The sequence below is a fragment of the Salvia hispanica genome, chromosome 2 (genome assembly GCF_023119035.1).
Source record: "Salvia hispanica cultivar TCC Black 2014 chromosome 2, UniMelb_Shisp_WGS_1.0, whole genome shotgun sequence".
Lineage (NCBI taxonomy): Eukaryota > Viridiplantae > Streptophyta > Magnoliopsida > Lamiales > Lamiaceae > Salvia > Salvia hispanica.
Genome location: NC_062966.1, coordinates 34395688 through 34420386, shown reverse-complemented (window position 1 = coordinate 34420386; position 24699 = coordinate 34395688). Strand labels below are relative to the sequence as shown.

Here is a 24699-nt window from a genome sequence, read left to right as displayed (position 1 = left end):
AGTACGATTTAATATGTTATTAATTCTTTTTCTTGTCGCCGCCTCCCAACATATTTATTAAGCTTGCCATCGATCGAGTAAAATAATTTTTTTGTGGGTCTAGAGAAATATATTTTACCATCATTAAACACAAAAAGTAATTTTAACAAATTTTAATGAAAGTTAGTACAGTAAAAATGTTTTGTAAATAATTGAAATGTGAATTATAAAAAATTAGACTCATTCCATAAAAAGAAAAACTTTCTATAAATAAACTAATTTTGATGAATGACTTTAAACGAAAAAAATAAAACAATTTTTCATGAACAAAGTTATAGTACTAATAAACTATAGAAAAGTATTTTACCCTCTTCACAAAATTAGAAATATTTTAGTACTCCATTTCATTTTCAAATTTTTAAACTCGTGAGGAAAGCTTCTGTGGACTCTGAGGGTTAAGTTTATTCCTAGAAAAAAGTTGGCGATTTGCTTGCAATTCACAGAACAAAACGCCGTCGTTTAGTGCTGCACCACCGCCACCAATCCACCTATCTCCGCCGCACGCACAGAAGAACACACACCATGGCTACAAGCATGGGCCCTCCGCCACCTAAAATCGCCACCGCTGACGATGCCGCCGCCGAGCCTTCAACATCCAAGCCTACGGCGATGCCGCCGCCTCCGCCTAGACTCTCGAATCCTTCCAAACCTGAACCCGCCGCTGAGCTATCCCAAGGCCGCGAGGAAGAAGCCGAATTAAACACTAGCAGCAGTGTTTCCCCAGGAAATTCGGATCAAGCTTCTAATTCCAGCGAGAATCCGAGTAATGGCGAAACCAAACAGGAGCAGCCGAATAGTAATTCGGCTGTGCCGTACAAAATTCCTCCGTGGAGTGCCCCCCCTGGCCATGAGTTCTTCCTTGAAGTCCTCAAAGATGGGGCAATCATCGATCGATATGATGTGTTAGTAGTTCTCCCCTTTTCTGTAGCTATTGTATCCCTTTAGTTTTAGTTTATATGCACATTGAGATTTTCATGAGGAGTTTGTCTGAGTTACACTTCTGCTGTTTCTAATTTCAGAAATGAGAAAGGGGCTTACATGTTTGGCCGCGTAGATATTTGTGATTTTGTGCTCGAGCATCCTACTATTTCTCGGTTTCATGCTGGTATAGTTTCTTTGCCTGCCCTTTCTACAGCTATTACACTTAATAGTCTTTTTTTTTATTGTTTTTTGGGTACTGTATATGGCTCCAATAAGCCTTTTGAAGCTTCAGATGATTTCTTTTGGGTGAAATATGTAGCTAATTCACTTGTTTACTCATGAGATTCTTAGTACTTATGTCCTCGTGGAAAACTGTTAATTCTGTGGGAGAGAGATCCCTATGAGAAATGGAACATATATCTTTGGAAATATTTGACTGTTCTGCTTTGCATTGTTTTGTTGTGGTAAATGGAAGATATATCTAATGGACGTTTGACCGATGTTGGATCCTTCGACAAAGAAGGAACATTGGAAATGTTAATGAAACTAAACATAGTTGAATGTTTTATGCTTTCGAGTGTTGTCTTCATGAACTTGAGCAGTCCATGGTTAAGTATTATCTATACATTGTAGCTCTGTTTTTTCCTGATTACTTTCTGTCCAGCTGTGTTTTTTGTTATGTTCCATTGGTTTTTGGTAATAAATATGTAATGAAACAGCCAAGTATTTAGTTTCCATTAAGTACATCTTTTGCATAAGGTATATGAGTATACTATATCTTATATTTGGAAGTTGACAAAGTCTGGAAATTCCTTAAGATGTACTCCTACTAATTTTCTATTATTAATTCCTTGCTTGGTTCCAGTTCTTCAGTTCAAGAGCGACAGAGGCGCATACCTCTATGACCTTGGCAGTACACATGGGACATTTATAAACAAGAACCAGGTACAATTTCCTTTACCGAACTCTCGCGCATGTATTACATCTGCTGATCTGCAATAACTTTGGTTGCTGGTCGTTGAGTTTATATCGTATTGCTTTTACCTATCATTCATGAATTCTTTTTGGATATCATATATTCATATCCCTTGGTAATACACTGGAGGCCCTGGTCACTATTTAGTATTTATTTAAGTCGAAACATTGAGATTATGTTTGAACCATAAATTAGAACGGTATCTCCATCAAGTAATTACTTGATCTTCGTACCATATGCTCCTTGAATGAGGAGGTGAATGTTTGTAACTCTTCATGTATGTACGGTAGACTTCCGGTAAGTTATGATATTCTTTTCTAATTAACTGTTGGGCGAACATCAGGTAAAGAAGAGGATCTATGTGGATTTGCATGTCGGTGATGTCCTCCGGTTTGGCCAGTAAGTAGTATCATTAATAATTTTCCCATGTATTGGATATTTGCATATTTTGATATGTTTTTTACTGTGGCATAACTTGTGACCTCTTTTTTATGCCTGATTTTTTTTTTTTTTTGTGCAGCTCATCTAGACTCTACATATTTCAAGGACCATCTGAATTGATGCCTCCGGTAAGTTTCTTTAATTTAGAAGTCATAATATTAACAGCATTGCTTGTATAAAAGCTATTTAATTTCGAAGGCAGCTGATGTATTGTGGTATTGTTTTGGTAGGAAGCTGATTTAAAGAGGCTAAGGAAAGCAAAGATGCAACAAGAAACAAAAGACATGGAAGCATCACTTTTACGTGCAAAAATAGAGGCTTCTCGTGCTGATGGGATTTCCTGGGGCATGGGCGAAGATGCTGAAGAGGAATTGGAGGTTTGTTGCTGATATTGTTCAAGTGTCATATGAATTTTTTCCAAGATTTTGTACTGCTTGATAGAATATGAGTGAAACTTTAGTATGTTAGTCCTCTACATTCATGGTCTGCCATGTTTCGTTGATAATATATTTTTGTCCAATCTTGCCAAATGGGTAAATTACTGGGAAGTGGGTTACTGTTCCTTCTCTCTATTGGTCATTGTGGTTGGAAAGGAGTTGGTGAATTCTTGAGTATAAAGAAGAGAATAGACATGTTTAATTTAAAGTAGCTTGGTGGGTCTATAAGGATTTATGTTTGCTGTGTTTCAGATGTAGTCATGTAGCTAGATGCTGAAATTGTATTTTTACCTAAGGATGTTAACACTATTTGGGGGGGGGGGGGGTAATTATGCTTTATACAAATCTCATTTCTTATACTAAAAAGTGGGGTAAAACTCGAGGAACACTGATCCTATGTTTTCCTACAATGCTTATTGGAAACTAAGAATGAAATTGTGTATATCTGAATAAAGCCTTCGTGAGAATTTCATATTCATATCGGGTGTTCAGTGTTGAAATTGATTTCTGTTTAAGAGCTTTTAATTCCCTATCTAGTTCTTAGTGGAATATGGAACTTGCTCATGTAGGCCGGCCTTGATGAGCAATATGCCCTTGTTTTCTTCATATATCTGAATTCTTGTTGGTTTTGTCATGGCGCATAACATGTGAATTAAATTCACTGTAGTAATACTTTAGAATGGCGAGGAATTGGCTTAGCTTAGTTTATATATTTATTTTACGCTCTACTGTTCTACAAACCAAACACTAGAGACTGGAGTACCTTTAATGTTGTTATTTAATTATTTTCCTTCCAAATTGTGGCATGTTTTCCTCGTCTTATAGCATATGTCCTGTCCTTTGCTTTCTCTAGCTTCACACAAATTGCGTGATTTGTCTTTGTTCACTAATAATATGATTTCTTGTTCTCCACAGTTTTCTGTTTCATTACTCTTGCATGCTTTGTCAAATATCAAAATTTTGTAGCTTCTTTTTATCTCTGTCTTTTTTCATTTGTAAACATTTCTGTATGTTTAGGATGAAGCTGAAGAAATAACTTGGCAAACTTACAAGGGGCAGCTTACTGAGAAACAGGAAAAAACTCGAGATAAAGTTATTAAGAGACTTGAAAAGGTTTGTTACGTGTTTATTGCTTTCATGATCCATGTTAATAAAGCGGCCATGATCCTGCCATGGCATCTTTTTTGTGATTGCTTAATCATCCTGTGTATTACTACTCTTGCATCTATTTGCATCCAAATACATTACTATTGTGATCTTCTTGACATGTAAAATTGGAGAATTCATGTGATATATGATTGTAACATGCATATTTTGGTCCTATTGATCTGTAATCTAAGAGGGAATATCATATGTTTGTTTCCCTCTAACATAGTTTCTTGCTAGCATTTGCAACTCTCATCCATTCATACTTCTTTATGCACTTTTCATAGATATTGAAGTCCTGATTGATCTTGGGACTGTACCACGAAGATTTGGCATCTGACTAAATGTCATTAATTAAGTAGTAGCATATTTAGTGGGTGGTGATTGATGGGGAATATTTTAGTTTTGTGAATGAGTCTCGTTTTCTTTTCCTTGTCATCAAAATCCATTTTAGACACCACCATCATCAAGAAGCAATGTTCTATCTTAGCTTTAGCTTATATCCATTATATAGATTTGCATATATTTGGTAAATTTAAGTCACATTCGATTCTGAACCATATTGCAATTCAGAAGTGAAATTCAAAATCCGCAATATCTTGAAAAGTTCCAAACTAATCTTTCACAACAAATTAATAGAAATGACTACCCAATCAACTTTGTTTTATCTAGAAACCATCCAAATTGTTGAACGGACAGTTTCATGGCAGCTTATCTAAAATGGAATCCTAATTATGGGAAGAAAGATTTTTAGAGCTCTTTTACTTCGTAGTATAAGATTCTAGTCTGAAAGATGTAGTGGGTTAGTTGCACTTGGAAGTGCTGAACTTCTAACTTAGACCATCCTTTTGTTGCAATGTAGCATATCTATCACAGCCATTTAATGCTCTGGCCCATAGGGACTTGGTTTCAGGTCTACGATGAAAGATTAATATGGCTTAGTTTGCTTTATTAACCGGTTCCGCCACTTTTGTAGATAGCTCACATGAAGAAAGAGATTGATGCTATTCGAGCAAAGGACATTGCTCAAGGTGGCTTGACACAAGGACAACAAACTCAGATTGCTAGAAATGAGCAAAGGACATCACAGGTATGAGTTAGGGGTTTTATTTGGTACTTATGTTCAAAGTCTGGTGCTTCTCTTTCATATACTCCCCATTTATGTATTTTCTGTATTTATCTTAGCTGAGTATCGCATTTATTTTTCTGTTTTCTCCAATCCCCTTTTACATAAGGATAGCATCTTCCAATGTGGGTTCACTGCCAACCTATTATCAGAATATATGTACTATGAATTAGTGTTCGGAATTTGGAATCAGATTTTGTAATTCTAATACCCAAAGCTTTATTTAGATAATGGAGGAGCTTGAGAACTTGGAAGAGACTTTGAATGAAAGTATTCGAGAAAGTATAGGTGCAAAAGCTGGAAAGCTGCCTCGTGGTAAGCACAAAGGGCCCATGGGAGATGATGAAGAAGATTATATGAGGTATTACTGTAAAAAAGCTGGTTCACTTTCTGTTTAACAAGAAGCTTATGAATGCTAAATTTCCATTTATGGTGTGTTTTGTCTCTCAGTTCCAAGTACGGTCACTGTAACGAATTCCATTGGAACAGTCAACTGCGTTTTCTTTTTCTAACTGCTGCATGTACTGTATGTTATGTGATTACTGTATGTTATGTAACATCTTTTCTTGTCGGAATGGTGCATTTACTCTCTTCTTGATCAACAGTGACGATGATGATTTCTATGATCGGACGGAGAAGTCCTCAAAACCCAAGAATGGTGAAAGTCAATCAGTGGAAACTGCTGATTCTCTTCTTGATAAGAAAGATGTTCTGGTTAAACAGATAGAAGACAAGGAAAAATTACTTGCGGACGAGGATAAATCGGCAGCGGTGAATGAGATTGCTGAAGCTGGAGATGCACTTGATGCATACATGTCTGCAGTGTCATCTCAGCTGGGTAAGCTAGTTGTCATATTGTGTTATTTAGTCATTTTCATAAGCCAACTACTGTCTCCTTTTATATAAAATGGATGCTCTTTTGGTTGCAATGCTTGATGTCATGCATTCTAATGTGTTTAAAGATACTCACCTAGCATCATGAACTGGTTATCAGTCACCATGCTGATGCCATTTCCTTTCATGTGTTTCCAAAACTTGCCAAAGCACTTACAGCATTGTGCTTGTGCAGAGAGATAATAAACTCAAACGTTATGGAGCTAAAATGAATGCTGCCTCAATTCTCTTTAAGAAAATTAGGGAAGTAATGTTTCCCTTGAGTTGTTTTTCACACATTCTGAACAGTATAAGGCTGGAAGTTTAACTTATTGATTGAAAATTTGACCAGTCCTAAATGGTTGATTTTCCTTTGTTTAGTTAAAGCAATCGAATCTACTCATGCAGTTGTTCCATTGTCATCTCCTCTGCCTTTGACTTTCCTTGTAACTATGTGTTTGTTTCATCTCTCAGCTTGCGCCTTCCTCTCTAAGTATTCTGACCGTGTTTTGTTTTGTTTCCTTGTTTGGTGACAGTTTTGGATAAAAAAGGAAAGATCCAAAAGGAGCTGTCTACTCTCCAATCGGAGTTGGATAGGATTGTTTACTTGCTGAGAATAGCAGATCCATCCGGAGAAGCAGTTAGGAAAAGACAATCCAAAGACCAGAAGCCTAAGATAACCATCGAGAAGCCTGTTTCACATGCAGGCAATAAATCTGCACCAGAGAAGAATAAAAAGATCGACCCTTCGCCAGTAAAGAGTAAAACTAGTGTACCAGAGGCTTCATTAGTTAAACCAATGGAAGAAAAAGCTACAGTTGAGGCAAAATCAGAACCTGACAGTGCGAAGGATGAACCAGAATTAACAAACAATGAGAGTACTTCTACTGCATATACTGTTGCTAAACCTCAATGGCTTGGTGCTGTAGACAATATCAAAAAGCAAGAACCTGTGCTGAAGCCAACAGAAACGCAGGAGAGCGATGAGTTTGTAGACTACAAAGACAGGACATCTATTTTGAACAAACCAGATTCGGCGGGTGGGATAGAAGATGCAGCACCTGGTCTAATCATAAGGAAGCGTAAGCAAGTTGGTCTGTCCAAGGACAGTGATGCTGTAGATTCTGAAACAACTGCTGCTTCCCATTTCAAGGCAGATGATGCTGTGGCCTTGCTGCTCAAACATTCAAAGGGGTACCATGCAGCAGATGATGAAGATGGAGCTGCGACTGAAGACGTACCTGAAAATGAAGAGAAAGAAAAGAAGGGTGGGAAAAAGAAGAAGAGAGTTCTAGGTCCAGAGAAGCCATCGTTTCTCGACGAACCAGATTACAGTTCCTGGGTACCACCCAAAGGTAATTAGTTTACAACTTTACTATCAAGGAACAGCATAATAAAATCTGATATGTGACTCTCTGTGCTCACTTTTCGTTCCACTGTCATTCTCAGGTCAATCAGGCGATGGACGGACCTCCCTGAATGATCGTTTTGGCTACTAAGGCAGCTGCTTATTGGTGTTGGCTCTGATTATACTTGAACGTTTCTCATTCTAATCAGATCTTCTAACGAGCTACTGAATGTCCCTGATTATACGTGAAGCATAGTTGAAATTTTGAACATCACTAATGTGTATATTGATTGCGAAATATGAAAAGTTTTTACATTTATTTTGCATTTATGCCGAAATATGATTGCTAATGTTACTTTGCATGATTTATTATTGTGATTAGTCAGGTGGAAGGAATGGTGCGTTTTACGCTAAATCGTGTGGTAAAAACTTAAACTTGATTCAGATTTAATTTTCCTGAACGCTAATCAAAATAACAAGTTTCTTCTAAAATTGTAAAGAATGAGTATATTTTCACAAGGCTTTTCCAAAGCACAGCCCCTTTCCATCATTGCTCTAAATACACTAAAATATATAGTAGAATTGTCATTATTATTACACCATTATGTGCATCTTAGTAAGATGTACTCCCTCCAAAATATAAACATTTAAAAATATCAAGGATTTTAGTGCAAAATTGTTAAAGCAAAAAAAAAAAGTGTGTTGGTGGAAAATAGATTCTAAATCATTTGAGAGAAAAAATGCTTTAAATGAAAAGTTTCTAATTTTATAGAACAGACCAAAAAGGGAAAAAATTCTATTTTTTAGAGGACGGAAGGAGTATTTGAATGTGAGTAACTCTTAAGTTTGTAATTCTAAAAAATTTGATCTGATTTTTTCCTCAGATTTTTCAAGGTTGTTCAAAAACCATAATAGTGAAACCAAAAACAATTCACTGGGAAATAGTTGCAGTTTACAGTTTACACCATGACATAAAGCAACATACTATCAATTAGGACTCTTCGCAAACTAAAAAATGCACTATCTCCATGCCACGATAACTGACATAACTGAAGACGCAAAAAAATGAGGGCAGAATCATTGGAAAGTCGAAGTTGTAACATGATATACCAAGCGATTTACAACGACACAGCCAGCTTCCCTAAGCAAAGTTATCATCTACATATCCGTTTCCCATTTCAAAACCGTGATCCAAATGAACCAGCCCAGGAGTTGTCTATTGGGACGAGGCGAGCCAATGCCCCAAGTATCGCTCTCTGTTGCTCTAAGTATCTGGTAATAAGAAATAACAGTTCCAAAATTACTAAATTAAGTGGCTATGCTTGTAACCATATCATTGGTGCTAGAAGGTCAGAATTGGCAAATTATGAAACTTCCTTCATATTCCACTTCCACCAATCTAGAGTCGAATCTACAAGAGACTGGTAAACTATACAGTGTTGGACATCTTTGTCCTTCAACATATACCCAATTCAACCAGTATCTATCGTCACGGGGAAAGAGTTTTCAATATGAATTAAAGCTCGTGAGAAACAAATGGATATGTATGATGGCAATGAAAATACATTATCTGCAACTTGAAGACGTTCAAAACATGAAACTGATAACCAATGAAAATGCTAAGATTACTCGCTGCCTGGAAATCTAAATACTAACCTAAAGCAAAGATTAAAAAAAAGTTCTGAGCTATTTCAACTGACCTCCCCTCCATCCTCAGACCTTTGTCCTCACAGGCTTGAAACAGTCGATATTGCACAAAACAGCTGATCTCATCATCTCTCCGAAGCTGCCATAATTAAAATCTGACGGTCAAGGAAAAGTTTTCGCAAATTTGCAAAATACGTAAGCTTAAGAATTAAAGGAATGATAATAACACACATATATAGAGTGAAGGAATTTCATATATCTAAGTTGAGGCCAACCGATCTATGCTGTTCCTAGCTTTCTCTGGCTGCTCAGCGTTATTACTGGGCTTCTCTGTTAACTCCGTACTCTTTCTTGATCTTTCTCTCTTGTCAACACTGGCTCTGGATTTCTCCTTTCGGTCTATACTTTCCCTAGGCTTTTCTCTATGATCTGTGCTTGATCTAGACTTTTCTCTATGATCTGTGCTTTGTCTGGGTCGGGAATCTATACCTTTTTGTGTGTCCATCTGATCCACAGATTCTACAGATCCACTTCTCAGATGCGCTGATTTCTCGATAGCTAGTATGAATTTCTTCAAATGCTTTATATATTCTGGGTAAAGCTCCAGGTCACAGTGATTGCCCCCTTTAACCCATAATGGCTCGTACTTCTCTTTGCACAGCTCCCAGAGCTGCTTACCATGAGAGTAATCTACCACATCATCGTCAGTGCCCTGTTAAATACCAGATAGAGATGCATGTGTTAAGAAAGAGTAGATTGATCTCCCAAGTAACATAAAAAACTTACGCAAGCATGATCTTAGCTATATATAGCAAAAATAGTGTAGGTCATTCCTTGATTACATTTTTTAAAGGATGTTGGCTTATGGAGCATGGAAATGTCTTCATAAAACATTTACAGTATTTTATGCATTTTAGAGACTACATAACGGGTATGGGGTGGATCAGGTGGTACTGTTCGAGTCTCTAGAACGTGTCCTACTGACAAACTACCACTGACTTAATAAAAAATACTACTATAAATGTCATGAATCTAACAGTACATATACTACTAAATCCAACTATTATGCTAGAAAATTTTACCTATCTGAGCATATAATCTCTATTTTTTTCTGTTACAGTATTTCTAGGTAGGGATGATGCACAAAAGTGTCAAAAACCATTCACATGATCTCAAGTTCAGTGACATCTATTACCAAAAATAAATTTAAGAGAAAATGGACAAGTTGAAACAACTGTTGATATTTAACAATGGGCAGTACACAATATCCAAAAATAGTAGTACTCCCTCTGTGGAGTAATAGAGGCGTTTCGTTTTGAGCACTCATTTTGAAAAAATAATAACAAATAGTTAAAGTGGAGAAATAGTAAGGTAAGAAAGAGAATGTTGTAGATAAGACTATTCACTACATTATTCTCTCTCTTACTTTACTCTCTCTCCACTTTAACTATTTATTATCATTTTTTCAAAACGAGAGCTCAAAACGAAACGCCTCTATTACTATGGAACGGAGGGGAGTATGATTTAAAAGCTTCAGTTGAGGATTAATTCTGTATTTTCTGTTCAGAGTTTATTCTCCATCCTTGTTCTGTTCGATCTCTTTTGTTTATACTGTTCGCTTACAGTCATCCTCTGTTTTTACTCTTAACACATTCACAAAGCAAATAGAAATGATGTTCTAAAACCAGCCCACTCATTAAGTACAAACCCTGCAACATCCAAAAGGTAAATCGATTATAAAAAATAGGAAACGCATCACATGACCACCAACAGTAGGGAAAATCAAGCCAAGCCCGATCAGTTATGCTTTCACAATGCGGAGAAATTGGTTAAACCGCTTTGATTCAGTCTTAACTACCAAAAGGCCAAATATATCTCTCTCTTAATCAGTTCAGCAGTCAAAAGCTCTCACTCCCTATCCTCTGCTTTCACTATTTACACCTCTGCCTAACCCCCCCACCCCACATTATCTTCAGCAAAAATATTAATGCATTCTCGTCTCCCTTCTCTAACTCTCTAGATTCTCCACTCGAGATTAGATATTGCCAGTATCCTGAGCCTTTGGATTGACAGCATCACAAAATGCATTAGATACAGATCGTAAAATTTCACCTCCTATTCAGCTGATCATGTCGTCAAATGTATGAGGTTTAGAGTGCATGTATCAGAAGTAATCTGATATCTCCAGATCACATCTTGCCAGTTTCTACATATCTTCACATGGCTTTTGTATCTCGTTTGTTTTCCTATTCCCTTCTTTTTATTTGAACATCTTGTTCTTAGAATCATGAATATGGGGTTCTTTGCAATAGAAAGATAAAGACTGAATCATGGTACATGATTCACAACTATTTTGTTGTTTGAGATGTCCAGATGAAAACAAGAAACTGGCCAACTGAACCATAATTTTGGGTCTAGAAGAAATGTGTGCCTCCATTTATTCAGTTTTGATTGGGTTCACACTTTATGTAATTTCATATTTCAATTTGGTCTATTATGTGACTAACAGATGCTCACTCTTAAAAAAATAGCCTTTGTCTTCCAAAATAATGTCAGCGCTGTGTTGGAGTTTTAAAGGTGAATGGAACTAACATGTTTACCAACAAACCTAATGTAAAATGCTGGAGTTTACAACTAGTCTTATAGATTTATACAGCTAGCAAACAAGAAAAAGAAGATAAGACAATACTTACGTGAATAACCAGCACTGGGCACTGGACCAATGGGATTTTGTCAATATTCTGTAGAAAGAGCACAAAGAACAAGATATTACAATGATATTCAACAAAAGTGCAAAACATGAAACACTAATAGGAAATAATTACCTTATAAATGTCAAACCAGTATGTTCGTTTAACAGGATACATAACTCTAAGTCCTGACAGGATTGGGCTGTGAAGAACCACAGCCCTTAACCTGGACAAACGTGATGAAAGATCCAAAGTAGGACCACTCCCTACCGACTGTCCATACAATATTACATCTTCCTCTTTTACCCCATAAGTTTCTTTCAGGCACTCATATGCAGCTTCAATGTCTGCATAAGTATTCTGCTCACTTGGCTAAGAAAAGAATGACACACGAAGTTAGCCTTTTTTCAATTAAAAGCTCCTCGAAACTAGAGTGATGTCCCACTTCCCATACCTTTCCTGTGGATTGTCCATATCCGGAATAGTCATACCTGCAGCCAGGAAAAAATGATAAGCATCCACACTTCATATTCACTGTTTAGCCGGATTGAAACAAATAAGTATATCATTTATGACATAAAGTTCATATAGGTTCCAAAAATATGAGATCTACATAAGAAAAACTTAATCTGAATTAGATACTCCACATGCAATGTAGTAGTAAAAGGTAAATCCAGTAGATGAATAGATAGTATACGGGAAATTTAACTAGATTGATATAATTATGACCAGTGGCACTATAAGCAATATGCCATCACAATTCAAAATCAGCTCTCAGTTACAATTAACAAATATCCGTATCTAATCCAAAGCTCAATCCAATTCTTATTCCAATCCTTTGCAGGATGTCAGTGTCCTAATCTTCAATAATTCACCTATAATTCCTTATCCTTTTGCAGCTGATGCAGGGAATTGTGATTGAACGCTAACGAGGAGCGAGTGATGCCATCAAGCTACACCGATCGTGGCTAATTTACCACTCATGAAATAATTTCATGATCCACGGTTCCATTCATAACTAATCTCACCAGTGAAACATCAAGAACCTAAACATGAACAAAAATGTAATCACAAATCTCTATGAAAAATACCCCATCAAGTTGACTCGGAGGTGGAAGCTGAGTTCACTGAAGAGATCATACATCTGCCCTAGATCAGCAGCGTTCCCGTGCGAGTACAGCAGCGTCAGCTTCGCCGAGGGATTCTTCACGTACACCGCCACGATCTCCGTCCCCCTCTTCGTCTTCACTTTCAAAACATCGACGTTATCGTGGTTCGCCACCTCCGTCATCTTAAGCTTCCCCGTCTCCTCCGCCACCACCCGGTACGACGGCGGATTCGGAGGAAAAAACGCGAACTTCGCCGCCATCGACGACGTCATCCCCCCCATCGCACACTCACAATAATTTACACCCTAGAAATGAATCAGCCAAAAAAAAATCGCGCAATCGAAAATTGAACCTCTGCCTCCTGATTCCAACCAACAGAGATTGTTTTCATGAAAAAATCACAACGAATCGGGTGATTGAACCGAATCTAGGCTCAATTATTGACGTTTTGGGAGAATGTATAAATCGATAGATACAGAGGGAAAGCTATATGTAAAGGTGCGTGTTTGTGTGTGTGTGATTTTGAAAGGGGAAACGGAAGGAGGGATTTCCGCCGTTAAAGTGGATGGTGACACGTGTGAAATCCCCAATGACGATCGCATCGGAGGGTGTACAGTGATCCCCTTCTTCTTAAAATCGTTGATTATGCAAAGCGATTTAAGGAGAGGTCTGTCGACACGTGGCGGATGTGGATTGGATGGGTGATTGTAGTGCAGTGGTTGCGGGTTAAAGTTGACTAATTAGAGAGGTGGGGTTTTCTCAAAATTATTATAATGAGAAAAGGGTGAAGAACTATGCTAAAAGTGTTTTTTTCATTTGTTTTTCAAAATAATTGAAAAGGTGATTTTCTAATAACATGAAAAAAGTTGATTTCTTTTTGTGTGGTGGGGGTTTTCCCTCATGTGCTTAACATCATTGGGCAATTTCTGTTCATTCCAAAACTTTTTATGTGGTAGCTTTTGGCAAGAATCCAAATTTTACTTATGATTTCATATGGATCCTTAACAATGATGGATTTTTCTTTTATTTTTGAGTTATTTACTTTGTGGTGGATGAATGATAATTACTTAGGTAGATCATTTTAGTTTCATAGGATCATATTCTCACAATTATATCAAATATTTGAAACTGGTGACATTTATAAGAATAGAGACTAAAGGCCCGTTCGATGTTCATTAATTGAGCATAAATGGTGTCAAATCATGAGAAAGTCGTCGGTTCGTTGTTCACTAACTATCAATGCATGGCCCTAGTTTGTAGTTGTTGCCTGCATTGTACACTTTGACTTTAGGTTGAAATAATTAAGACGAAGTACTTGATTTTGAAAATTTTGTCCGCTACAGTTCACCAGAATTGTTGGTGAAATGACTACATCGTCCCTTAACTTTTGGGGGTTCCCACCATTTACGCACGGTGCATTTGAGGGTTCAAATTCATTTTATCTTAAATGAAAGACATCGAAATGTTTAACTTGCATATACTATAAATATACGTTTCATTTCATTTTTATCTATTCAACTGCAATTTAAACATTGCACAAGTTTTGAGTAAAAAAAATTGTCCAGTCTATATTGTCTGATTGTCTTATATTGTTAATTTCATTGCAGAATGTTCACAATTCAACTTGAATAACCGAAAAGCTAAAAATTCATCACATTGATGTCTAACCCAATTGCACTAACACTGGATGTCAAATGAGAAATTGATAATGAGAGATTACAACTTAGATGACGGGTATGTTAATTCTTCAATCAATTGTGATTCTAAATATAGAATGAAAATCTAAGAAATTCATCACATCGATGTCTAACCCAATTGCACAAACACTAGATGTCAATTGAGAAAATTGATAATGAGAGATGGCAACTTCAAATTTATAGTAGAATGAGAGATTACAAAATTGATAATGAGAGATTACAAAATTGATAATGAGAAAATTGATAATGAGAGATTAATTCTTCAATCAATTATAATTCTAAATGTAGAATGAATCAACTTCAAATTCATAAAAAAAATATGGAGTAACTGTTAAAAATTTATAGTAGTATCATAAAGATTACGACATTACTAAATTTTTAAAATAATTGAATGTATTTACAGCAAGGTTTAAAATTTGAAATTCAAAATGCAATTTTCTTTATTTTGTTTTATTAAATGGATAAGGATGTGTTAATATAGTGCAAAATTCAAAGTTACATTTGAAAATTCAAACGGTCCAAAAGCCCAGTGGGTTGGCTGGCTGCGTTATGAATGTTCTTTATCAGTGATAAATGATAGACCACCAAATAAATAATGATTGAGCAATAACTCTTTAGGAAATTAGGACTTATTTATAGACACTTTTTAATATAATAGTCAAGCTGCAATAATTGTGATTCTATTATACCTTAAATACTTAATTTATGTGGAGAAGTTGGTGAGTTCATCATTGATTGCTTATGGGAGTGAGTATTGTGAGAGGAAATCTAACACTCCTACTAATTTAAAGTAAAAGATAAATTATCTGAATTATACTTTGGAATTCATTTCTCACAAGTTTGGCTAATTGAGAGTTTGAGATGATGTGTTTCGGTCATGTTTATACTTGCTAAGTCCTAAAAAGTATTTTTGTAAGTATTATTCTAGAAAACATTGTATTGTACTACTCCATCAAAGATCTCAATCAAATATACATCTTAGATTATTAACATTTTCCATAAATTCGCAATTGAAAAAAAAATGAATGTAGAAATAATGTAGTTATATAGTGTAGAAAATGTGAATAACAATATATATCTTTTTATGTGGGATTTTTCTATTGGTGATAAGCATTAAATTTTTGATATGGAATACAAATTTTTTGAAAATGGAGTATGCATCAAAAATTTGATTTTAAAATAAAAAGTTTGAAAATGAATGATTATACCACGCAATTGAGAATCGTTATGACTTATGGGCATATATCACTAATCATTTTTAATAATGATAACCCAGGAGTAGTAACATAGTACTACTAGTAGTTTCTAAATAGGATTATATTAAGTTCATGGCCACCCTATAATTGCATCATAAGTATTGAATTTTCTTTTGTCCTCGTTGTCAATTAAGAATCCATTGAATATCTAGTACTGTCTGACACAGACTAATTTTCTACTTCTATGTCTTAAATTGCAATTACATTTTCCTTTAATAAGAATCATTATTGCTTATTTAAAAGAAATAATTTTCTAACAAATGTAAGGTCAAACCTACCTACACCAATACTACTCCTTGTTAAGAATTTAACAATTTGATTTCAGCGGTTAATTTGTACTCCTCTGTCCACGAATATGAGTTCCATTTTTTCATTTTAGTCCGTCCGCGAATAGGAATCCCGGTTTACTTTTATTATAAATGATAACGGGGTCTCACCTTCCACTAACTCATTTCACTCACATTTCATTTAAAAATAATATATACAAGTAGGACCCCTACTCCACTAATTTTTTTCAACTCATTTTTCTTAACATTTTTTAAAACTCGTACCGCCCATAAATGAGACTTCTAATGGCGGACGTAGGGAGTATAGTGAATCAAATAACATTAAGTGTGAACACATTAACTTCATTCAACTACAATTTACAACAATTAACCACGTTTTTATCAATTAAATAATTCTTATAGGAGTATATATATATTAACATAGTTTGTTTATTTTAAACCCATATTTTGAATATTATAATCGAATTAAAGATTTTTCGCACTCTTTCGAAAGATGCATATAGAATATATTATTTAGAATGATATTACATGAAAATAGAAGTTTTTTGCGTACAAAATGAACAAAATACTAGTACTGTGAAAGAAATTACTAAAAAGGAAGAACAAATAGAGTAAAATGACATTAGTAATAAAATACTACTATTTCACAATTAGTTCAGAAATATATTTTGAATATTATGTACTACTCATCCCGTCCAAAATAGTTAAAGTGTTTCTTTAATATACTTATAAAGTAATTAAAATTGAGAAAATAAAGTTTATGGAGAGAATGCTTTTTTATGTCAAAAGTTTTACATTCAATCAAGTCCAACTAACACAAATAAGAAATGAAACTCGAACTGTGCATTTCTCAGATAAAACTAATCCAAACGCCAAATTTGAAGTATATGTGAAGTCACTTTTACTTTTGCATAAATGTGAACAACCATTAATTATAATAGGCTTATAGCTAGCATAAATTATGTGATCTCATAAACAAAGTTTAGGGCATATATTAATGAAGTGAGTGAGAGAATAAAATATGGAGTAACAAATTATTAACTTCACTTACTTTTACGAGGGATCATGACTACACTCAAGGTACCCACCTTAGAATAAAAAATGTACATGTAACTATTTGTTCACGGTGATGATAACTATTGAGGTAATTTCCTTATAAAATAGAGTATTTTTTTCAGATCAAACATTATAAAACTATATGAGTACCGGTACGTACAAAGTTAAATTTTTATATTTTTATAGAAACAAAACTTGGATCCTTACATGGCTGCAACTAATCTATATTATGACAATTTTATGGATAATCTTCTTTCCTTTCTTGATAACTCCCTTTTTGTGAATGAAAATTTTCATTAAACCCTAATCCAATTCAAAGTGAATAATGTTAGTCTATCATTGTTGAACCACTTGATCAAAATTCGTCTCCACCTTGCCCATAGATTTGAATTAAAATTTGCTTTGAGCAAAAAACTTTAATTAATTAGCAAAGAAAAGTTATTGCACTTTCTTAGTAGGAGTATTTTTGTTTTAATTATGCATAATATAATTTTTTTAAGATGAAGATTGACTGGGTGCTATAGCATTGGGACTTTAATTGATTTATTAATCAGGGGTTTATGTATAACAGTATAAGGACCAAAATCAGGTCTAGCAACTCTTTCATTAATCAATTTTCTATTAAGACGATTTTCCATCAAATTAAATTTTAGTACATGACATGTCAAAATCTCTATGCGGCCTAAAACGACAACGTTTTTTATGTCAAAATTTCTATGTAATACAAAATGGCATCATTTATGTCAACATATGTATGTGGCCTAAAACGATATATAAGTCGAAATTTCTCGGTAACTCAGAATGATACTCCCATTTAGGTTTAAATCAACAATTTATTATTGTTCAAGACAAATAAAACATTAGCTTTGGTACTCGTAGCATTACTTTCTGTCCACGTGTCTGTTCCTCTTTTCTTGAGCTTCTTCACATGATCAACTCGAACTCCAATTCACATTAGACAAAATCCTACTAATCACAAATATTATTCTAATATTCTATACTATGATATGTATAATGATGCCTTTAGATTTGACAATAAAGCACAAATGATCCGAACTAAAATACCTCCTTTGACCTATGTGGTAGTCTTAATTTGGTTCAAAATTCAAAAAAAATTCTACCATAATGAAGCAAATAAATCATAATTGAACACAGATGAAATCCAGATGGAATTTAAAATAAAAGATTAGTAACCGACTAAGGATGATTAAGCACTGATATCAAGATGACTAATGCTCCTCGTGGCCTAATGAGGTGCTAACACCAAAACTACTATCTTAAATAATTCCTTAAAAGGGAAGAAATTGAGTAATTCTATGCAAAAATAACTAGTAGCCCACGTTCTTGATGCTCAGATTAATTTTCTTTGGGAAAATCTCTTTGTTAATCTCAAAAGGAGTGTGTTTACTTTCCACACACCTCACATTTTAACCTCCAAATTTGGTGCTTTTCTTTTCCAAGTAAGAGTAGTATATTAGACTCCATTGGTGAAGTGAGTTGAGTTTGTGATCAATGATTATGAGCTAAGTAAAATAACTAAATCATGCATACATATACTAAACAAGTTGTTTAAAAACTAGCAAGATTCCTTTCCAAATTTTGAATGAAATCATGCTAAACTATATAATTAACACAAGTATTAGGTATCCAAAGATATGCTTTTTTCACTCTAATCTCTCTCTCAGAGATCATTCAACACTGGTAAACGAATCTCTGACTACTGATAATTGTTTACTTAAAAAAATAAATTAAAAAAAACCCTGATGTTTTAATTTCACCTTTTTGCTCATGAACTTTCTAGTATAATAAGGGTAAAACAGCTCATAATAACTGTCAACTTTTGACCTTGTATTTCATGTGTGACTTCCAAGAAAGTTTAGTTTGAAAATACAAAGTGAAATATTATTTTTGCATGGAATTTCAATTACACACCTCTTGTGATATGTACTCCTATATAGGAATACTTATTAAAATGGTGCAAGATCAGCAGTATCTTTGGGCAATGCAGCTACACCACTATTCAAAATTGGCATCTGTTTTCATATGGTTTTATTCAGTACATTTCTGATTATAAAATGTGATTATTTAATCTATTGAGTTTTCCTAAGTCCTGTTTGTAGCCAGAACCAAGCTTAAAATATTCGAATGCAAGCAGCTAGTTGTCGGAATCCTTACCTTTGACTCCGGTTTGAACTCTATAAAACCACACATTGCATTTTCTGGGCTTCTCTGTTCACTACTTGTTGCAATCTGAAATCTAAAATTGAAGTCATTTTTTAACAAACTCTGGAGAAAATAAAGTAGATGGCGCATCGATGTTTTTCAGGATTACTATTGAGTGTTGTGATCATTTTGGTTGCTCTTGGGTCTGCAGAGTGTGATCAAGGTAGTTGTAATTCTTGTTGTATGATTGTTCATGATCAAGATCCTTTTTTTTTTGCTAAAAATTGAATCTTTTTACAGGCAATCTTGGAACAGAATCACAGAAAGATGTGTTTCTTCAGAGTGTGAGTCTCTTTCTATGTTTGGACACTTTGTTTCATATTAGATGATCATGGTAATAATTATTCAGTGTCAATGAAACAGGATGTTAAGATTCTTTTGGGAAGAAAAATGCTGCAGCATTCCCGAGAATCCAACTCCAAGAAGACCGATGAAACAAAGGCGTTGACTGAGGCAGCGGACGAGGTAGCAAACCTAATGCACAGGGACTATGGAAAGATGGCGCGGCGAAAGCCACCAATCAACAATCATGTGCCTAAAGACTGAGGGATGATGCAGTTTCTGTTAGCATAGATTAATTCCTATTGGCTTCACAATTTTGCTCCACTGAGTGAGGCCACTCCACATATATAGTTTATGTAGTCCTAAACAAAAGTTAGTCATTCAGATAGTTGTGTCTTGTTTAGTTGTTTGATCACAAAAAGCAGATGATATAGTAGTTTTTTTTATTAAGTGTAGGAGTTAGTTTGTGTTTCTTTAGCATCATCATCATCAATAGAGACTTGTTAGTATTGTACATTATACAATACACTTGTTTAGTTGTGTTTTATTTGTTTTGTTTGTGTCAAACTTTTAAGAGAAATAAGTGGTGGTAGAGACATCAAACAAGTATTGATATCAGGTTGTTTGCAAGCAATTTCTACCTACATAACCATATATACGTACTCTATTATTTTGAGTTCAAAATACAATACCATTTGTGTATTTCATGTTTCTTCACAATTCAATTGTAATCAATTTTAACCAGCCATTCTTTCATTGAAAAACAGAACTCCTCCTGCAGAGAAATAGGAGAAGAGTTAATTAAGATTAAGATGAGTCTATTATAAGGTCACTTGCCATCAAAATTGATACATGAGTTTGTATTACACTACTATTACAAAAAAATCCCAATCTCAGTTAGTCCTGCTTCTTCTTGCACCATCTCGCGACGCCCATCAAACTGCCTCCAACCACCAATCTCTCTGCACCAACTCGGACACGAACACAAACACGAACATGGCCTTTGAGCCATGTCAACAAGCAGGCATCTCAGTCCTCACACGTTGGTCCCAGAAAATCCTATCCTGTAGCCTCAATCGGGTGGTGTCCATACCATACGAAAGCATCTGTACAAACGATCAACCAGATCATCTCAGTTACCTTTCCCCACCTTCAAGCTCTTCTTGATCATCCATTTGTGTTTCTTCTTTGTTGCTCATCTCTACTCCACTGCCCTCGTTGCTGTCACCAACTTGGCGGAAGAGAACTGCAGCATCTGGCGAGTCCGGGTCATCTTCATAGACATCATCCCCCTCATCACTTTCCTTGTCCCTTGGATTTGAAGTGGCATTCCTGTCCATCCAGGACGGGCACTTCGCTATAGAAGCTAACACTTTGCGCAGGGGTGGTTGGCTTAGAGGGGTCGAGGAATTAGCCGGAACTGCACCAGTTTGGCTACCCCCCGAGCAAGAGCACTCTGCGACAGGGAAAGACAGAAAAGACAATGGTTTCGATCTAGTGAGTTCCTCTGTTAGTCCATCAACTATGTTCCTTCTCAGATGCCTGCGTACAGATGCTATCCACGTCCCGTTGATTTGATAAAGGTGGTCACGTATCTCATCTAAACCTTTCGCCATCACTTTCCTATAAGAGCAGAAAAGGCACATTATGTAATGATAGGAGTCGAGACATCATCCCTCACCACCAAACCACCCAATGCAAGAAGATGACATTGCGAACTTGAAATGACCGCGGGAAAAGATAAACCTCCCAATATATGGCAACGTATTTTTACACAAATTGATTATTGAGCAAATAAGAATACAGCATCACTAGTATTGAAAAACTACCCTAATATAGGAGGTAGAAGTTAAGAATATGGGAGTAATACCTGTCTATTCGAAAAGTTTTCAAGGAGGCAGCCTGATACAGCCTGTGTCCCATTACCAAGCTAGCAAAATTTGGGTTTCCTCGACCATCACGATCAAATCCTGGAACGAACGCATCTGCTTCTACACATATGGTGTAGTCAATTGCTTCCCACAGCAATTTGTGTGCATTGGTTCTCAGCTCCATAACTGTACTCTCTGGCTCATTGTCGCTCTCAGCTACCCAACCCCACCAGCCTTCGATGTTGTAAGGATATTTGAATCTTGCTGGGGGTGGTGGGAGTGGACGGGGACGAGGACCAGAATTTTTCCAAGCATCGGGTTTCTTTTCCACTTTAAGTGGAGGTGAAGTCTTAGGTTTGTCGACAAGGTTGGCTTCACGGCCATACATTTTGTCCAACTCCCATACCATGCTTAAGGAAGTCCGATCTACAACATTCTCGAACATAGCATGAAGGGGAATCAACTTCTTCTGCCCACCAAAGACCTCTCCACCAGAAACGTAAATAATAGTGTCCCACGAATAGCCATAAGCACGAAGAAGAATACCAATCTATAGGAAAAAATAAGTAATCATATCAATTGTCAACCATCATATCACACATGGAATGCTTAAAACGACAAGCACTTGGATCAGGATATTAATCATTACTAGCTCAACATGAATAATAAAAGTAAAAACAGATGAGAATAAGTCAACATACTTCCTCAGGCATAAGTGGACATAAACCGCGAAGTCGCTGCTCAGCTGAATCCACAGTGAGGTTCCCTTTGACGATTCCACGTTTAATCATCCAAGCTCGTTTATGTTGAATGAGCTCAGTGTGCACATCCTAGAAAAATTGGTTGGCACAACACTAATTAATAAGCAAACCTTTGCAGATGAAATTAATATCACCAACTTTTGGTAAACCTATCAGACATTCAGAAGTTCTCCCGCATGATACCTGAAAGAGTTCAGCACAGCCATGATAAGCTAATGATTCTCTTGTCATTCCAGGATCATAGGCTATAAACGGTCGGCCTGAAGATCTTAATCTGTATAGGATCCTTGAGGCAAGTTCTTGGACCTCCTCTCTGAACTTCAGAGCATGGAAAGCAACCCGACACCTAAGCCTTTGGTACTCTTCTAACTGTGGAGGAAGTAAGGCCTAGGAGACAAAAATTCAACCACAACGACATAAGCATCCAGTCGCGCAGGTGAAGATGTTCAATTAACGTTGAGAATCAAACAATTAATTATTCAACCAAACTAGTTCTTCTACAAATTATATTTGGAAATGCATAATGCATATTACTCATTGACCCAATGGCCAAAGGTCTGAGCTCCCCGCCTTCTTTCTGACATTGCTTTGATCATAGTGGCATCAATGATGACAATTGTACAGTATAAACCACCAAGAGACTAGGGTACCTGCAAGCATCCACCATCTGGGACAACAAGCTCGACAACCGCGTGTTTTTTCAGCACTGGCAGAACATGATGAAGATAGAAATATGGAGACGCGGAGCTTGGTACTTTGAAAGAAGGAATTTCTTTCTTCCTTCTTGCTCCTTTAAGATCCTTAGGCAGTGTTTTCACAACTCTGATATCTCCAACCAAAGCTGTCATGAATTGATCCTCGCTATACAGGTAGGCAAAACTCTTGAACTCTGTGCTGAATAACATAAGAGAAATTATAGAAAGATAAAGAGATAAGTTCAGAAAACATTCAAGAAAAATTAACACAACAATGACAGCATCGTTTGGTTGTATTGTAAAAGCATGTAACCATGTCAGGAAAGGAACCGACCTGATCCCTTTGCTACTCGTTGTGGATTGAATCTCGGGAATCACTAGGGTGGCATTAAGAAGCCGAGCAACCACAACAACATCACATATCTGCAAACACATAAAATAATGAACCTCTAAATAAGATTTTTAAAAACAATAAACCAAACTACTGTATGCAGTAATTACAAGAGTTCATACTCACCGAGTTCCTTATTTCGTGAAAACCCCCTCGTATCCTTACAAAAATAAATCTATCCGTCTGTGGAGGAGGAGCTGCAGTGTATGGAGAACAGGGTTAAACAGCAAAGAATGTATTCCTTCTATTCCCAAATATTATAAACAAAGGCTACTTTCAAATGTTAAACCAAGTTCCTGAAATAATCAAGATAAGATACACAATCAACACCCCCAAATGTCACATACATAATTCAACTCTAAGTTTTGATTTATAAACCCTTGATCCGGAGAAAGGAAGCAATGTTGTGTGTGTGTGTGTGTAAATAGTAGTATACTCCATTTTGAGCATTGAATAAGCACACACAGAAGCAGATCTAACCTACATAGTTTGCTCTAGGATTTGCATAGGGATTTAAAGATTCAAGATGCTTCACAGGGGCCCAAAGTCTTCTGTACAATCCAGGCTGCACAAATCATAGATTCAAATCAGCCAAGAATGAAAACCAAACATGATTCTCGAATTAGATTTAAAAAACAAAACATGTACAGTATACTACAGCTAAGGATTTCCCAAAAAAGATAGTAATACAGAGTCAAACAAGACATTCTTGAAAAAACAAACATTATGATTCTGAAACACAAGAAAATAGGAAAACTGGCATCGGAAATCGAAAACCACATTTTATAAGCTAGCAAAAAGAACAATAATTAAAAATTTAACCCCAAAAGATTGACCCCACTAATCTCACCACATAAACAAAATTATTACTACACAATTGTATCTTGCATCAAACACTACTCCCACACCAAAAAAAAAATCACTACTTTCCATGATCCACAACTAAATTCTGCGTTTCCGAAAAGCAAAAAAGGTGCAATCAACCCAGATTCAAACCAAAAACGACGCAACAAAATGAAATTGGAGGAAAATTAGCATAAAAGATGAGATCTTTATGACATTACAGGTGGGGGAGAATTGGCATTCTCGAAAATGGGCCTCCAAGAGAAGATTGTGATTGAAGATTTATACTCGGAAACAGTAGCACCAACGCTGTATCTGGCGAGGAGAAAGTGGGTGAAGAGAGAGAAAGCGGAGAGGACAAGACCAAACAGTCCGACCCACTTGAGCTTGGACTTGAAAAGCAGCGGCTTGGCCTCCCCGCCGGCGCCGGCGCCACCGAGTTTGGTGGGGGAGACCCACTTCATGGTGTGGAGCTATTTCACGCGCAGGAGCAATGAGTGGGCGTGGGTGCAAGAGAGAGGGAAAATGAGTAAAAAAGAATAGTGAGAGGAAGCGATTGCGACGGTGCGAGGAGGTGGGATGTG

General features: G+C 36.1%; 4 protein-coding genes across 7 annotated transcripts; 2 read left to right on the top strand and 2 right to left on the bottom strand.

The window, feature by feature from the left end:
• The first annotated feature begins 396 nt into the window (after nt 1-396).
• On the top strand, nt 397-7626 carry LOC125207241 (kanadaptin). The gene is made up of 12 exons (XM_048106504.1): nt 397-941; nt 1059-1144; nt 1826-1905; nt 2280-2335; nt 2457-2505; nt 2608-2754; nt 3832-3927; nt 4937-5050; nt 5314-5447; nt 5692-5924; nt 6496-7314; nt 7409-7626. The coding sequence occupies exons 1-12, from the start codon at nt 562-564 to the stop codon at nt 7456-7458; spliced, it is 2244 nt and encodes a 747-aa protein (XP_047962461.1). The 5' UTR covers nt 397-561; the 3' UTR covers nt 7459-7626.
• A 596-nt stretch (nt 7627-8222) lies between these two features.
• On the bottom strand, nt 8223-13310 carry LOC125205790 (alpha/beta hydrolase domain-containing protein 17C). 4 transcript variants are annotated; one of them, XR_007173853.1, is made up of 7 exons: nt 12736-13310; nt 12099-12135; nt 11780-12016; nt 11648-11695; nt 9186-9666; nt 9008-9093; nt 8223-8579 (listed from the first exon to the last, which is right to left on the bottom strand). XR_007173853.1 is itself a non-coding variant. In XM_048104913.1 (7 exons), exons 1-6 carry the CDS (start codon nt 13032-13034, stop codon nt 9021-9023), a joined length of 1131 nt encoding a protein of 376 aa, XP_047960870.1. In that variant the 5' UTR covers nt 13035-13292; the 3' UTR covers nt 8223-8579; nt 9008-9020. The 4 variants fall into 4 exon arrangements, 3 of the variants coding, with proteins under 3 accessions (XP_047960870.1, XP_047960872.1, XP_047960871.1); XM_048104913.1 differs by having other exon boundaries at nt 9230-9666; nt 12736-13292; XM_048104915.1 differs by lacking the exon at nt 8223-8579 and having other exon boundaries at nt 8855-9093.
• Nucleotides 13311-19281: 5971 nt separating this feature from the next.
• LOC125203130 lies at nt 19282-20108 on the top strand. The gene is made up of 3 exons (XM_048101421.1): nt 19282-19435; nt 19513-19556; nt 19636-20108. Exons 1-3 carry the CDS (start codon nt 19354-19356, stop codon nt 19816-19818), a joined length of 309 nt encoding a protein of 102 aa, XP_047957378.1. The 5' UTR covers nt 19282-19353; the 3' UTR covers nt 19819-20108.
• A 202-nt stretch (nt 20109-20310) lies between these two features.
• Nucleotides 20311-24699, bottom strand: LOC125207140 (O-fucosyltransferase 27). The gene is made up of 9 exons (XM_048106360.1): nt 24337-24699; nt 23753-23837; nt 23399-23469; nt 23216-23304; nt 22837-23080; nt 22370-22573; nt 22127-22255; nt 21425-21975; nt 20311-21177 (listed from the first exon to the last, which is right to left on the bottom strand). Exons 1-9 carry the CDS (start codon nt 24577-24579, stop codon nt 20691-20693), a joined length of 2103 nt encoding a protein of 700 aa, XP_047962317.1. The 5' UTR covers nt 24580-24699; the 3' UTR covers nt 20311-20690.